A 13,279-nucleotide genomic window follows, 5' to 3' on the forward strand; every position below is an offset into this window, starting at 1 on the left:
TGCTTTCTTGCACACACAACAAAAAATAATAATAATAATAATAATAACAATAATAATGAATGTATAGAAAATAAATTAAATAGAATGCTTCGTGTCCAACATTTCCAATTGTAAAATAAATTAACGATATCAGCTAGAAAATTCATACTGAAATTCATACTGAACTTTTGAAATAGGGTAGAATCTTAACATGATTTTGTTTCCTAAAGGAGAAACAAAGAAGCACAATAAACCAGGTAATTCTAACATTTATAATTTGAACACATGAAAAAGCATCTACTATACCACCCGTGGAAGTACCATATCCCCAGAGGCAGGATAGTTCAATCTTAAACTGTCCCAAAATGGACCATTTAGTCATCTATAACCATCTTGAGGCTGTCACTGACATGGACTAACTTTCACCTAGAACTTTTTCAATTTTTCATCTCAACCCTAAAGCTATCGCCATCACTGGCATTGATATTATACATATTTAAAGCAATTCAATCAAATATTACCACCTATGGAAGACGATGGAAATACAAACGCACCATATTTGTGCATATATAAGTTGTTTTGAGAACATGATTAGTTTAAACATTAATTACGTGAATACAATATTAAAATATCAACTGTTTGACAAGAGTCCGATTACTAATAGTAGATTACATTTTTCACATATGGATATCTTATCAACTTACCGCAAAAAGATTTCTTACCATCATTGTTTTCATCCTACCAAAATTAATATTAGTAACCTATAGCAATGTATGGTATTAATGCCTATGAGTTCATGTTTATCATTAAATTACACCTAAATATCTAGCCAAACCACTCATATTTTTTAGGCTTAATTACAATGACACCCCCTGAGGTTTACTATAATAACAAGTATATACAAGTTGGACTATTTTTAAACAATGACACCCCTCAGAATTTGATAAAGGTAACAAAGACACCCCAATGATGGCATGCCACATCTGAATTGACAAATTTACCCTTTGACTTATAAGTTGACCAAATTGAGTAATGAAATTACCTTTCTAACCTTTATCAATAAAATAAAATAAAATAAAGTAAATAAATAAAAACAAAAAACAAACAAACTATTTTCTTTCCTATCTCTCCAGTACAGTCTCTTAAAATCTCGCTAATTAGGGCAAAAAGTTCCTCCAATTAAGTATCCAAGCTGTTGCTTTCTTCCCCGCATAGACACCTGATGCAAATCCATGGAAATGGTCCGGATTCAGGAGTCAAAAATCCAACCTTTTCACTATGGGGGGTGGTTATATCAGGAAGCATCGACGTGATTACTGCAATTCAAATCAAAATCAATTCTAAAGATGATTATTAGAATTTGTAGTGGTAAAAGAAAAGAAGAGTAGGTATCATTAACCAGCTTTATAATGTTCTACAATAAAAATAACAAGAGTTTTATAGACTTGATTTAGTCTACTCCGGTATCTCAATTGTTTTCCTCTCGTTTTTTTTTTTTTTTTTTTTTTTTTTTTTTTTTTTTTTTTTTTTTTTTTTTAACTCCTAAAATAGAATAAAAGTTAGAAGCATCAGTAAAGATTGAAATGGTTGATGCGTAGATATACAATTCATTAAACATTGTCATTTGTTTTACAATTCATAATTGTAAAAAAAAAAATAATTACATTAAACCAAATCCAAAATGAAGCATAAAATTATGTATATAAGAAGTTTATATGAAACCAAGCAAAGAACCCTGTAGGCTTATAGAAAAAATGAATGTTGAAAAATTAGTTTTTATGATGAAACTATTTTGATGTTGCTTTTGGTGTTCGGACAGGGCGGACTTGTCGATACTTTCATGGATCTCATCTTCTGATAGCCCATGATCCTCTTATAGTCAAAAATCCAACCCTTCCATTTGTGGATTTCGATTGAAAAAATGTTAGGCCGGTTCCTCATGTGCCTAAGAACTAATCCGGCGAACCACCACCCACCTTTGTCACCATCCACCGCTGATGGAGCCGCCGTCGACGGCGACGGAGGGGGACACCACCAAGACAGACAAGTCGAATCGTTCTTCCCGCCGATCTCCGAAATCCGCAATGTGGAGCCAGTACCTGGAAGTAGATCGAGAACAAAAGTGAGGAAATCCGACAACTCGTCAGCAATCGGTAACGCAATCTCAGCGACTCCGCCGACTTTATCCGCCATCCTCCACTCCTACAGAAAGAAGGCGTCGGATGAAAGAAGACGAGAGAGGAGAGAGATTGGTGAGAATTTGATGGGTAAAAGTGTCATTTAAGAATTTAGAGCTTTTATAGTAAAATATTTAAGGGTAATATTGACATTTCACATCTTTTAAGGGATTGTTTGGGTCCATTTTTTGATAAAAGGGTGTCATTGTTTAAAAAAAAACTCAATTTGTATATAACTGTCATTATAACAAACTTCAGAAGATGTCATTATAACTAACCTTATTTTTTATATTCTCTTCTTCTTCTTTTTCTTTTTTTTTTTTTTTTTTTTTTTGACAAGTAAATTTTTTATTTACTTAAGTCCTTTTCCCTGACGAAGTAACACGCACTTTTAGTTAGTTACTAATTTGACCTCACTATAATTTTTTTTTTTCTTTTTTCTTTTTTTCCGGTTAGGTAAACACACATCCACAGATGCCCACTATGGGCTTGAACCCTATCCCACCAAGGCCAATGGCTGATCTCACTATGTTTATTTATAGCCACAGACATATTATCATTTACTAAAATATATATTTATTTGAGTTTTATTTTTTTAATCCATTTGATAATTTCCATATCTCTAGCAAGTGCTAGCGGCTACCTATGATACATGGACTCTAATATTAGAAAAGTATCAGTGTCCAGCACACATTACTCATTACTCGATCATGCATATGGGATACATTCTGACACTTTTGGTTGGACATGCACATAATCCTGTCCAATAATTCTTATATATATATATATATATATATATATATATATATATATATTATTGCTTCAAAATGAAAGAAATGCCAATATTACACACCACGTTACATAAAGACATTATTTCACGGAGAAACTATGGTAAAAATATTAAATACAATAATATAAATATTTTGCGGTGTCCATGTGTCTTCTTGTTTAGGGATTTGACAAATCCACTCGTTGATATATATACTTGCACCTTGACACATGTACCCGAGTCATGTAACATAGGTGGCTACTACTCTGATGAATACTTCTTTCTTTCATCTCAACCAACTACCATTCACTACCAAGTAAGGTTATTCAACCCAATTGAAACCTGTTATCCTACACAGTATCATTTTTCAAGTCAATCATGAATGTACGGTGCATGTAAACTCACCATCTACGGTTACCCAGCACCTGAACCACCCATCAAATCACTTTTTTGTATATTAATTATATATATATGTCTACTCACAGTACAGAAAATGTTATATAATTTCAAATACAGTTTGCTAGAATCTACAATACCAATGCACATGTTCAAATGATTTACAAACTCAATTAAATGATATTGTGATCTACTATATACTAACAACAAATCAAATCCAAATTTAAAGATAAGAATTTCCTTCACAAAAATAAACTCTAAAATGAGTATATCCTGTAAAGAAAATTGTTGCACTGAAATAAATTCGAACAGAATGTACAGGTTTATTTATTTAGAAAGTAAATCCTAGGTTAAGAATAATTTAATCAACTTACCTCTACTATTTCCATTGAAATTCCACAATTTATTTCTGGTCTCTTCCTTGATCTACTGTCCTCTCTCTCTCTCTCTCTCTCTCTCATGCGTTACAACTAGGGTTTCTTTAAATCATGAAAGAGTATTCTATAATATGAGATTAGGAAGATATTCTCGACATTTCACAAGTGCGTGAAACTACTGTGTGCCTGCCAATTAAAATTTTGATAGATTGACAAGTTTATCGGTTTATTACAATTTTACCCTCTTAAAAAGAAAATTTTGTCCTCGAACTTGACGATCCTGAAGAACTTCAAGTCATAAATACTAGAGGCATTTCAAATGTTTATATCTTAAACATTCAGCATTAAAATCAATAGGTCTATCTTTCAGTTTCCTAAAGCAATTTCTTAAGTCACATATATCTTTCAAGTTTCAACTCACTCTCTCTTCTTTGTTTTTTTCTCCTGCTTTTCTGCTTCAAGTTTCATATCAACCAACATTACATTTTTTTTTTTTTCCCTATTAAGATTTTAGAAATAACCATAACAACAGTGAGAAACTTTCCTCTTTAAAAAATTATTAATTCATTAAACTATGTCATTATCAATAGAAATTTAATTTAAATTTCCTGTTCACCTGACTTCTATAAATTTACTCTCAGTAAACTTAAATTACTCTCAATCAACATATATTAACACCTCTTTTGTCGAATTCACAAGCATACTTGAAGCAGTAAATAGATTATGTGACACCAAAACTTCCATAGAGGGCATTACTTGGATTTATTTATTAATTTACTTTTATTATTGTTTTTCTTTTTGTTTCAATACAACATAAAGGACTAAATTTTTTAGTTATATTCCACTTGATACTAAGCAGCTGAATTGCCGGTACAAGTTTATATTCCATTTGATACTATTTATAAGTATCACATAAATAATTGAATGTACTAAATTGATACTAACAAGCTATGGAACAAAAATGACTAAGCAACATAACACAATACCCAAAATCATCTATAAGTACTAAAAAAATCAAGCAAGCACTCAAATGAAAATACTAGAAATATCCCTGACAAGATGTCCCTGTGCCTATGCCTGATATAGGTGCAAAAGACCTCACGATCCCCATCAAAAACGTTAACATTACAGTAAGCAGAATCTAATAGAAGCAATTAAGGAAAAGGTTAAACAAAGAGAAAAAAGGAACAGAGAAATAGAGAGAGAGAATACAATTTAATTGCCCAAATTCTGTTGAAATGAATAATTCTTATTCAAGAAAATAAACAAAACAAAGAGAGATAGAAAGAGAACCGGTTTGGGGGGGGGGGGGGGGGTAGGGGGAGGGAGGGAAGAGTCTTATTTGTTCAAAATAGCAAATAATAGGCGGTAGCTTTCTTTGTCGTTTGTTTTGAAAACAGAAAGAAAAATAAAAATTCAAGAAGAATAGAACAAAATAGAGGAAATTTATTGTGTATTCGATTTCTTGGTCTTTATGTGTGCATATAAGAACAGATCCATATACTTATATACTTACAGGGTCGGGAATGGGTTGTTACTTCTACTGTCGGGACAGGGATGGGATTGAGGTTATAAGGGACTATATATTCAGGATGGGGTAGGCTTCAGAAAACCTGTGCCGAACCCACCCATTGCCATCCCTGTAACACTCACCATCTCTTACGTACCAACATTTGTTTAAATTCTCACATCTAGATATCGAGCTAATTCCTGTAGATACACACACCACACAAACACACACATCTATATAATCTAATAATTCAAATAACTGCAATGGTATTTATTGAACATTAGATTTACTAAGATCTTCAATTTCATAACTAAATGTAAGAAATGTACAATATATGACCATGACAATGAATGCACATAAATCAAAATGAAACGCACAAGCACATATATAACATGATTGATATGGTAATACCTTTTTTTTTTTCTTTTTTAGGATTAGTAAATATGCTTGAGAAAGAGTTCAAAAGGGGAATTCATTCCAAGAACTAAACAACGGCCAAAGCCAAGAAAAGCCCTAAGACCCCAAGGAACCCAAAAAATCGACCATCTCCTCTTACAGATTTACAACTTCTCCCAATAGCCCACAAAAAAGATAACAATAAGAAATTTTGGAGTCCCCAATAGAAGATTCTTCTCCATCAAAAGATCTTCCATTCCGCTCCAGCCAAACACACCACCAAATACATAACTAAATGTAAGAAATGGGACACTAGCCCAATGGTATAACCTCCGAGGAGGGGTTCAAGCCCTAGCGTGAGCAATGTGTGTGTGAGTACATACCTGATCAAAGAATAAAAAGTAATTAAAATATCCATATATAGACCTTTTTTCCATTTCCCAGATCCAACCTGAAGTTGTCACCGGCATTGATATGCATAGCAAAACTGATTTAACCAAATAATATCACCTACAGAATAGGGTGGAAATGCTATAAGTCATTTTGAGAACATGATCAATTCAATCATTAATTACCAGAAGACCCTCAAAATATCCAACTCTTTGATAAGAGTTATAATCCTAATAGGATCAGTACATTTTTCATATATTGATATGTTATCAACTTACGTACCAGAAAAAAGATATCTTACCATCGTTCTTTTCATCCTACCAAATTAATATTTATACGAGTTAACAATGTTTCTAGTGATTTAAACTAGTAAGATTAGTGCTAATGGTCAATCTGATTATAGTAATATATGTTATTAATGCGTATGAGTTCATGTTTATAGTTTAATGTCAGTAGTCAGTCTTTCCACTCATGTCTATCATTTGTTTCTTAAGTCCTTTTCCCCAACAACGTCACACAATTTTAATTAATTACTCATTTTATCCCACTAATTTTTTTCCCGGTTAGGAGAGTACGCACACATCCACACATGCCCTCTATGTGTCTCAAACCCTCACCTCCCTTTGGGAGGAGAGATTATGCCACCTGGGCCAATGGCTGATCTCACTATATTTATTCACTGCCACCAATTATCCTTTACTAAGACATATTTATTTGAGTTTTTTTTTTTTTTTTTTTTTAAATTCATTTCATAATTTCCATATCTCTAACAAGAGCTAGTGGATACTACTCTTATCTATGCATCTTTCTTTCAACTCCACCAATGACCAGACACTACCGACTAAGGTTATTCAACCCAATTGAAACCCTCAATCCTTCACAATATCAATATTCATGTCAACCATGAATGTAGAGTGCATGTAAACTCACCACCTATGATTACCAAGCACTTGAACCCACCCATTAAATCACTTTTGTGTATATAATTATACATTTGTCAACTCACAGTACTGATTCTATATTTATTGTGGTTTGCTAGAATGTAAAATCAATGCACATGTTCAAATGTCTACTAACTCAATTAACTGATATTATGATCTACTATATACTAACAACAAATCAAATCCTAATCTAAAGATAGGATTTGTCTTAACAAAATTGAACTCTAGATTAAACAAAATACATCCATTTACACAATGTTATTGCACTGATTTAATTTCTAAAAGAATGTACAGGAATATTTACTTATCAAAAAATAAGTATTTAGTTACTTATCTAAAAGTAAGTATTTTTTATATTAAAACTTATATTAAAAATAAAAAATAAAGAATATTTGTAGTATTTTTTTTATGAATATTTACACTCACAAATTTGTGATTTACAATTAGGGTTTCTTTGAACCGTAAAAGGGTATTAACGTCCGATGTTAGACTTAATCTTAACCTTTCGCTTTCATTAAATCTCGACCTTTTATTTGTTTACTTATTATTTAAATATGGGATTACGTGTGAACAAGAGCATGAAACTACCGCCAATGGAAAATTAGATAGATTGACTAGTTTTTTGGGTTATCACACACTGAAGTTACTTTAAATATATATTGACTATTTTGCAAAAGCATTAGAGGAAAGTAATCTTACATCATACTTTAGGAGCACAAAATGTGAAGCGCATGCATAGACAACCTGCTTCTTGGATTCAGACCAATATATTGCCTGAACAAATTGAAATAAAACAAAAATGATTAAAAATTTCCATCTAAAAGACAATATAATGGAAGCAGCAAGAGATCAATGTACGACAACTTACTTTGACTTTGTCATGAAAAGTCCGTATCAGCTGGTTTTTATCCCAATCATGGAAATGTACTTGGAATTTCTCACATATTGTGAGCAAAGGCCCACCAAAAAGTCTTTTAATGAGTTTACTGGCTATTACTTCGTTGTCTTCACTTTTGAATTCTCTATATCTTGTTGCTCTCTTTTCCTGATAAGGATCATTAGAATAACTAAGTCCATATTAACCAGGAAATTAAACAATAGCGTATGATTGGAATATACATTTCAATATAGGCCCAAATCATATAATAGGATAAAATAGAGTGTTTATCTAATGTGCTGGAAGTGCAGGAAACATACAAGAGCATATTATAGGATAAAATGTTTAGCAAAAGTGCTGGGAATATACATCTCGGTAGACAGTGTTATCTTGAATAAAGATTTGTCAAGCTGGAAAAATTAAGAGTTTACCATTTGTAAGAAGTTTGAAATCCCCTATGTTATTTAAAGGGTTCCTGAGATTACACACCTGAAAAAACTGATTGAAGATTTTGATCATGGGAGAACTTTCTATAACAGCATACTCTCTACCTGAAGACTAGATAAAATCTAGCACTGCCCCGGACGATGTCTTCACCCAATCTGGAAATGAATGTATTTCGTATTGACCATTGGCCATGAGAACCACATGCCTTCCATTGGGGCTGTGCTTTATCATCTTCGGACAGAACATAATTGAGATACCAATTAAACCCAGTCAAACACAAATAAATACCAAAATAAAATATCTACCACAAATGAACGCACATGCAGAGAGAGACTGCAGAGATGCTCCTCCTCCTCCTCCAAACACATTATGCCTCCATCCAAAACCTTAGAAATAAGAAAGGGTAATGTTAGCTTCCCACGTAAGCTAACTAACCCAAGACATTGTTGGGATCATAAACCTTACAACAAAATTTTGTGGGCATTTTCGTACAAAATGTGATTTTTTTTTTCTTTTCATTTCAACTTTATGCATACACCATGGGTAAATTATACAGTATTAAATTCACCAGATATATTTAGGCCCATATATTACTAATGGGTGCTCTAGGTGCATATAGTGAGGCTAGTATGCAGAAAAAAAACGATCACAGTGCATTGAACTGAATTGCTAATACGTTAATAACATTAAAAGACTGTATTGGTTGATATTGACATATCATTGCTAGAGTAATTGACACTAGACTACTAGAGCCATTGAACATATATTCTCAAGATGGGATCCACATTGAATAAATACTTCAATTAGATTTAGTTTGATCACAGAAATGTGGATCCAATGAATTTAGTAAAGTGATTGCTAAAATCTCTTTTTTTTTTTTTTTGGGTATGTATGTATTATAATTTGATATATTATGAAATAATTTTTGATAAAAGATTAATTTGTGATCAATCTACATAAATCAACTAACAAAAGGGACTAGAAATTAGTTAAATGATAGACAATTTATTCCTTATTGACACCACCTATTCCAATACCACAATATATTTTTTTCCTGACAATGGTGGTGTGGACCTCTTTAGAACACTCCATAATCCACTACTTTGATGATATATGAGCCTTTCAATGACTTTTTAATACAAATCATAATTATATAGACACATAGCTGTGTTGGGTAGCATTGATTTTTTGCTTTGAAATTAAAACTGAAATTGAAAAAATAAAATAAAAAATTTCAATTTCAAAACATCAATTTCTTACTACCAAACATAACATCAATAAATTTTGTTGTAAATTTCACAAGATTTAGTGTGGAAATTCTACACTGACACACACATATATATACACTAGTAAGAGGTTCACTTTTAAAACGAAAAATGAACACAAATTGCAAATAACATTAACTTTCTTTAAATAAAAAAATGAAACAGAAAATAAAAAATCAACATAAAACCACTCACTCTTTGCCCAAACCACCCATTCCCATTAGCTTCTCATTTTGCAAGAATCAAACCTATATTAAAAGTACAAAATTTTATACATGTAAGAGAATTGCTGAAATATATGGAAAGTTGAAATATAAATATTTTAAAGCATTTGAATTCACAACTTACCAAAAAAAGAAAGAAAAAAAACCAATTTGCATTTACAACTTATCCTAAAATCAAATGAGAACAATAGAATAACAGAAAGTAAAAGAATTAATTTGAACCTAAAAAAATGGCTTCTTGTCAATTGATGTGAAAGCATGCAAAACCTAAACAAATAATATATCAGCAGAGATTATAAAATTAAAAGATAGAATAATAGGAATTAGAAACCTGATGATTGAGGAGACATGGCTAACCTTTGAAATCGCAACAACTAAAACCAGCTAATAAAGACTACCAAAGTTCCTTTTCTTCTTTCTCTCTCACCTACACATTATTTTTAAAAAAATCAGCACGAGAATTTTGGGTTACCAAGAAATTACTTCAAAAAAAAAAAAAAAAATCGCCCCACCAGGTTAAATCCCCCTAATCCTACCATAATCCCATTTGATAATAATAAGGACAAATTACACTGACCAACCTGAGGTTCGGTCAACTAAGACGTCTCTCCTTGTTTTTTGACAACTAACAGTATTATATAGTATTGTGTTCCTAAATTGAAGTAAATATATATATATATATACACAACCAACAGTCTCCGGAAAGACATCTGAAATACCAACCGAAGAACATTAACATCCATTAACAAAACCTAAAAATTGAAATAAATCTTACCGAATTTGAAAAAGATTATGAATCCGTGGTTGATTACAGAGAAGTCGGTTGGTTGTCGGTTACTCGGTTGTACCCGAGTGAGACAGATCTTCAATTTTGGTGTGAACTGAGAATGTGGGGGTGTAGGCTGTGTAGCTAAGCCAGCAATGGCGGCGCTGAGAGTGAAGAGGGAGCTTTAGTTTTAGGGTTGTGTGGGGGCTGGGTTTATTTGTTGAGCAATACTTTCATGGAGTATGAAATTTCATTCTCCCTGCATACGTGGCCACGTGTTGTTACACAAAGTGTTCAACACTAAAAATGGGCAAGGGGTTAAATCCGCTTCCCCTTGTCAGTTTCTCAATTAGATCCGTTAATGGAGCCAATCTTTATTCAGATCCGATCCGATCCGATTCGATTAGTCGGATATGGATTAAACAAAAAATTCGATAATTCGGTTACGATTCGAATTCAATAATCCATTAGCTTAACAAATCAGATATGGATTATACTGATCCGATCCGATAAAAATCCGATCCGATCCGATCCGATTGAAATTATATATAAAAATAATATATATATATCAATACTCCTATTACAATTGTATTAGAGGTAACCCAAAAATTCAAAATAATGATAATGTTATATACAAAAATTGTGATATTTTTATCCACATGCTAATAAATCTTTTAGTGCACATACTAATAAAATCATACTCTTTATAATTATATATGTTAGTAAATATTAATTTAATCTGATTTCGAATCCGATCCGATCCGAGTTTGAGCTAAATAGGATATGGATTGGGACATTTAGTCCGAAAACCCGTCAGTGATCCAAATCCAATAATCCGTTTGCTTAACAAATAGGATATGGATTTGATCGATCCAATCTGAATCCGATCTATTGACAGGTCTACTCTCTATAAGAGAAAGAAAGAAAAGAATAATAATAAAAGTACCATCTTACCCTTTTTTGTAGGGTTAGGGCAAGTCATTTTAGCCTCCTAATCGCCTCCATCGTTCTCTAATCTCTCTCTCTCTCTCTCTCTTTCTCTCTCCAATTGGAAACTACAAAATCTACAAGAATCAGAACATCAAAACTCATATCTCGACATATCATTTAAGATTCCAAAAATCAAAACCAAACTATATACTTTCAACCTCCCAGTCGCATCCATCGTTCTCTCTATCTCTCTCTCTCTCCAACTGGAAACTACAAAATCTACAAGAATCAGAACATCAAAACCCATATCTCGGCATATCATTTCAGATTGTTCCAAAAATCAAAACCAAACTATATATATATATAAGCCTCTCCAAACTACATATATATATATATCGGTTTTTACATATATGTATATCTCCATCTCTCTATTCTCGTATGGGTTTTGTTTTAAATTTTTTTCTAAAATCAACTATTCAAGGTCTGTAATTCTTGTTTTGCAACTCTCTCTTTCTCTGCAACTGCAAATTACATATATATATATCAGCCTCCCTAATAGCCTTCATCTCGTGAAGAAGCCTCCCCCTCTCTCTTTTTCTGCAACTATAAAAATCAAAGCTTCAGCCGGCTGTCTCTCAACTCTTTTGCCCCTTATGTAATTTGCTCCATTTCTCTCCAAATCCCTCCAAATCTTCTCAAAATTTGAAGGGTTTGGTTTTACTGGAGAGATTTGGAGGGATATGTTATCCATCCAAATCCTTCCCAATCCTTTCTTTTCTCTTATATTCCCTCCATCCAAACACACTTAACACTATTCTTTCCTTTCTTTTCTCTCCAAATCCCTCTAAACCCCTCAATCCAAACGAGGCCTAAGAGTGAGAAGAAGAAATCCAAAATTGAGTAAAGAAAAAAAAAAAAAAAAAAAAAGACCAGCAGCGAGAGGATAAAAAACAAGATAAAGAACAAAGAAAAAAGTGAGAATGTACGATGCAGTGAAATTATTAGTTTAATCATTCTTTTTGTTGTTATTTAAATCGTAGGGATAACTTGATTGAAATTCCTTTAATTAAATAAAACATAAATTTTGAATTTGAAAGTTAATTTTTTTTTATAAACATAAACAAGGCAACTCTTTAGCCAAAATATTGATGTTTTGGAGAGAAAGTTGCGAAGTGAATTGCATTGTAATGTATTAATTATATTTAATTTCATTTAATTACTTTTATTCATTCAATTTGAATAACTTTGGAAGGGTAGTTTGAAAGTTTTGCAGATGTTTTAGAAAAATAAAATTTAGATTAATTAATATATGCATTCTTGGTATTTTAATATAAATCATCTTTTCTTTTTAGGGATTTTTACCAATACATGGGCTTAAGGCCCAAATACTACAATGTAATGAGGTCAAACTTTGGCTACAACTAGAAAATGAAGGGACCGCATAAACTTTTTTTTAAAAAAGGAAGGACCACACAAAGTATTTCTATAAAATGAACTTATATTCTACTTTGGACCACACAACAATTTATATTACTATAATGACCCAAAACAATATACAATTATTACATAAAAAAACCTTAGAACATGAAAATAATTTACGAAAAGATCCTTGAACCGAATATTTTTTATAAATATTTTTTAATTTTTTCACAATAAATTTAAAGTTCACCGTAGATTAGTATGGATTTATAGACTTCTTTAGACAAAAGATCTTATATATAAATTAAATTTAACAAAACTGTATAGACTCTGATACTAAAATTAAATCGAATGCTACCAAGATAGAAACATGCAATAACATAGAGATAAATTTAACAATTAAATCACATAAATGA

General features: G+C 31.8%; 1 protein-coding gene across 12 annotated transcripts; it reads right to left on the reverse strand.

The window, feature by feature from the left end:
- Positions 1 to 1,585: 1,585 nt before the first annotated feature.
- LOC132287050 (putative coatomer subunit beta'-3) lies at positions 1,586 to 10,766 on the reverse strand. Of its 12 annotated transcripts, XR_009472922.1 has the most exons (9): positions 10,524 to 10,765; positions 10,106 to 10,175; positions 9,971 to 10,015; positions 9,720 to 9,772; positions 8,580 to 8,645; positions 8,302 to 8,490; positions 7,804 to 7,980; positions 7,635 to 7,709; positions 5,602 to 6,114 (listed from the first exon to the last, which is right to left on the reverse strand). XR_009472922.1 is itself a non-coding variant. In XM_059789513.1 (8 exons), exons 5-8 carry the CDS (start codon positions 8,329 to 8,331, stop codon positions 1,932 to 1,934), a joined length of 429 nt encoding a protein of 142 aa, XP_059645496.1. In that variant the 5' UTR covers positions 8,332 to 8,490; positions 8,580 to 8,645; positions 9,720 to 9,772; positions 10,106 to 10,175; positions 10,524 to 10,766; the 3' UTR covers positions 1,586 to 1,931. The 12 variants fall into 12 exon arrangements, 8 of the variants coding, with proteins under 8 accessions (XP_059645496.1, XP_059645495.1, XP_059645502.1 ...); XM_059789513.1 differs by lacking the exons at positions 5,602 to 6,114; positions 9,971 to 10,015 and adding an exon at positions 1,586 to 2,078 and having other exon boundaries at positions 10,524 to 10,766; XM_059789512.1 differs by lacking the exons at positions 5,602 to 6,114; positions 9,971 to 10,015 and adding an exon at positions 1,586 to 2,078 and having other exon boundaries at positions 10,080 to 10,175; positions 10,524 to 10,766.
- Positions 10,767 to 13,279: the final 2,513 nt, after the last annotated feature.

Source organism: Cornus florida, unplaced genomic scaffold (genome assembly GCF_030987335.1).
Source record: "Cornus florida cultivar Cherokee Brave unplaced genomic scaffold, ASM3098733v1 CherokeeBrave_3.0.0_Hap2_Chr11, whole genome shotgun sequence".
In the NCBI taxonomy this organism is placed as follows: domain Eukaryota; kingdom Viridiplantae; phylum Streptophyta; class Magnoliopsida; order Cornales; family Cornaceae; genus Cornus; species Cornus florida.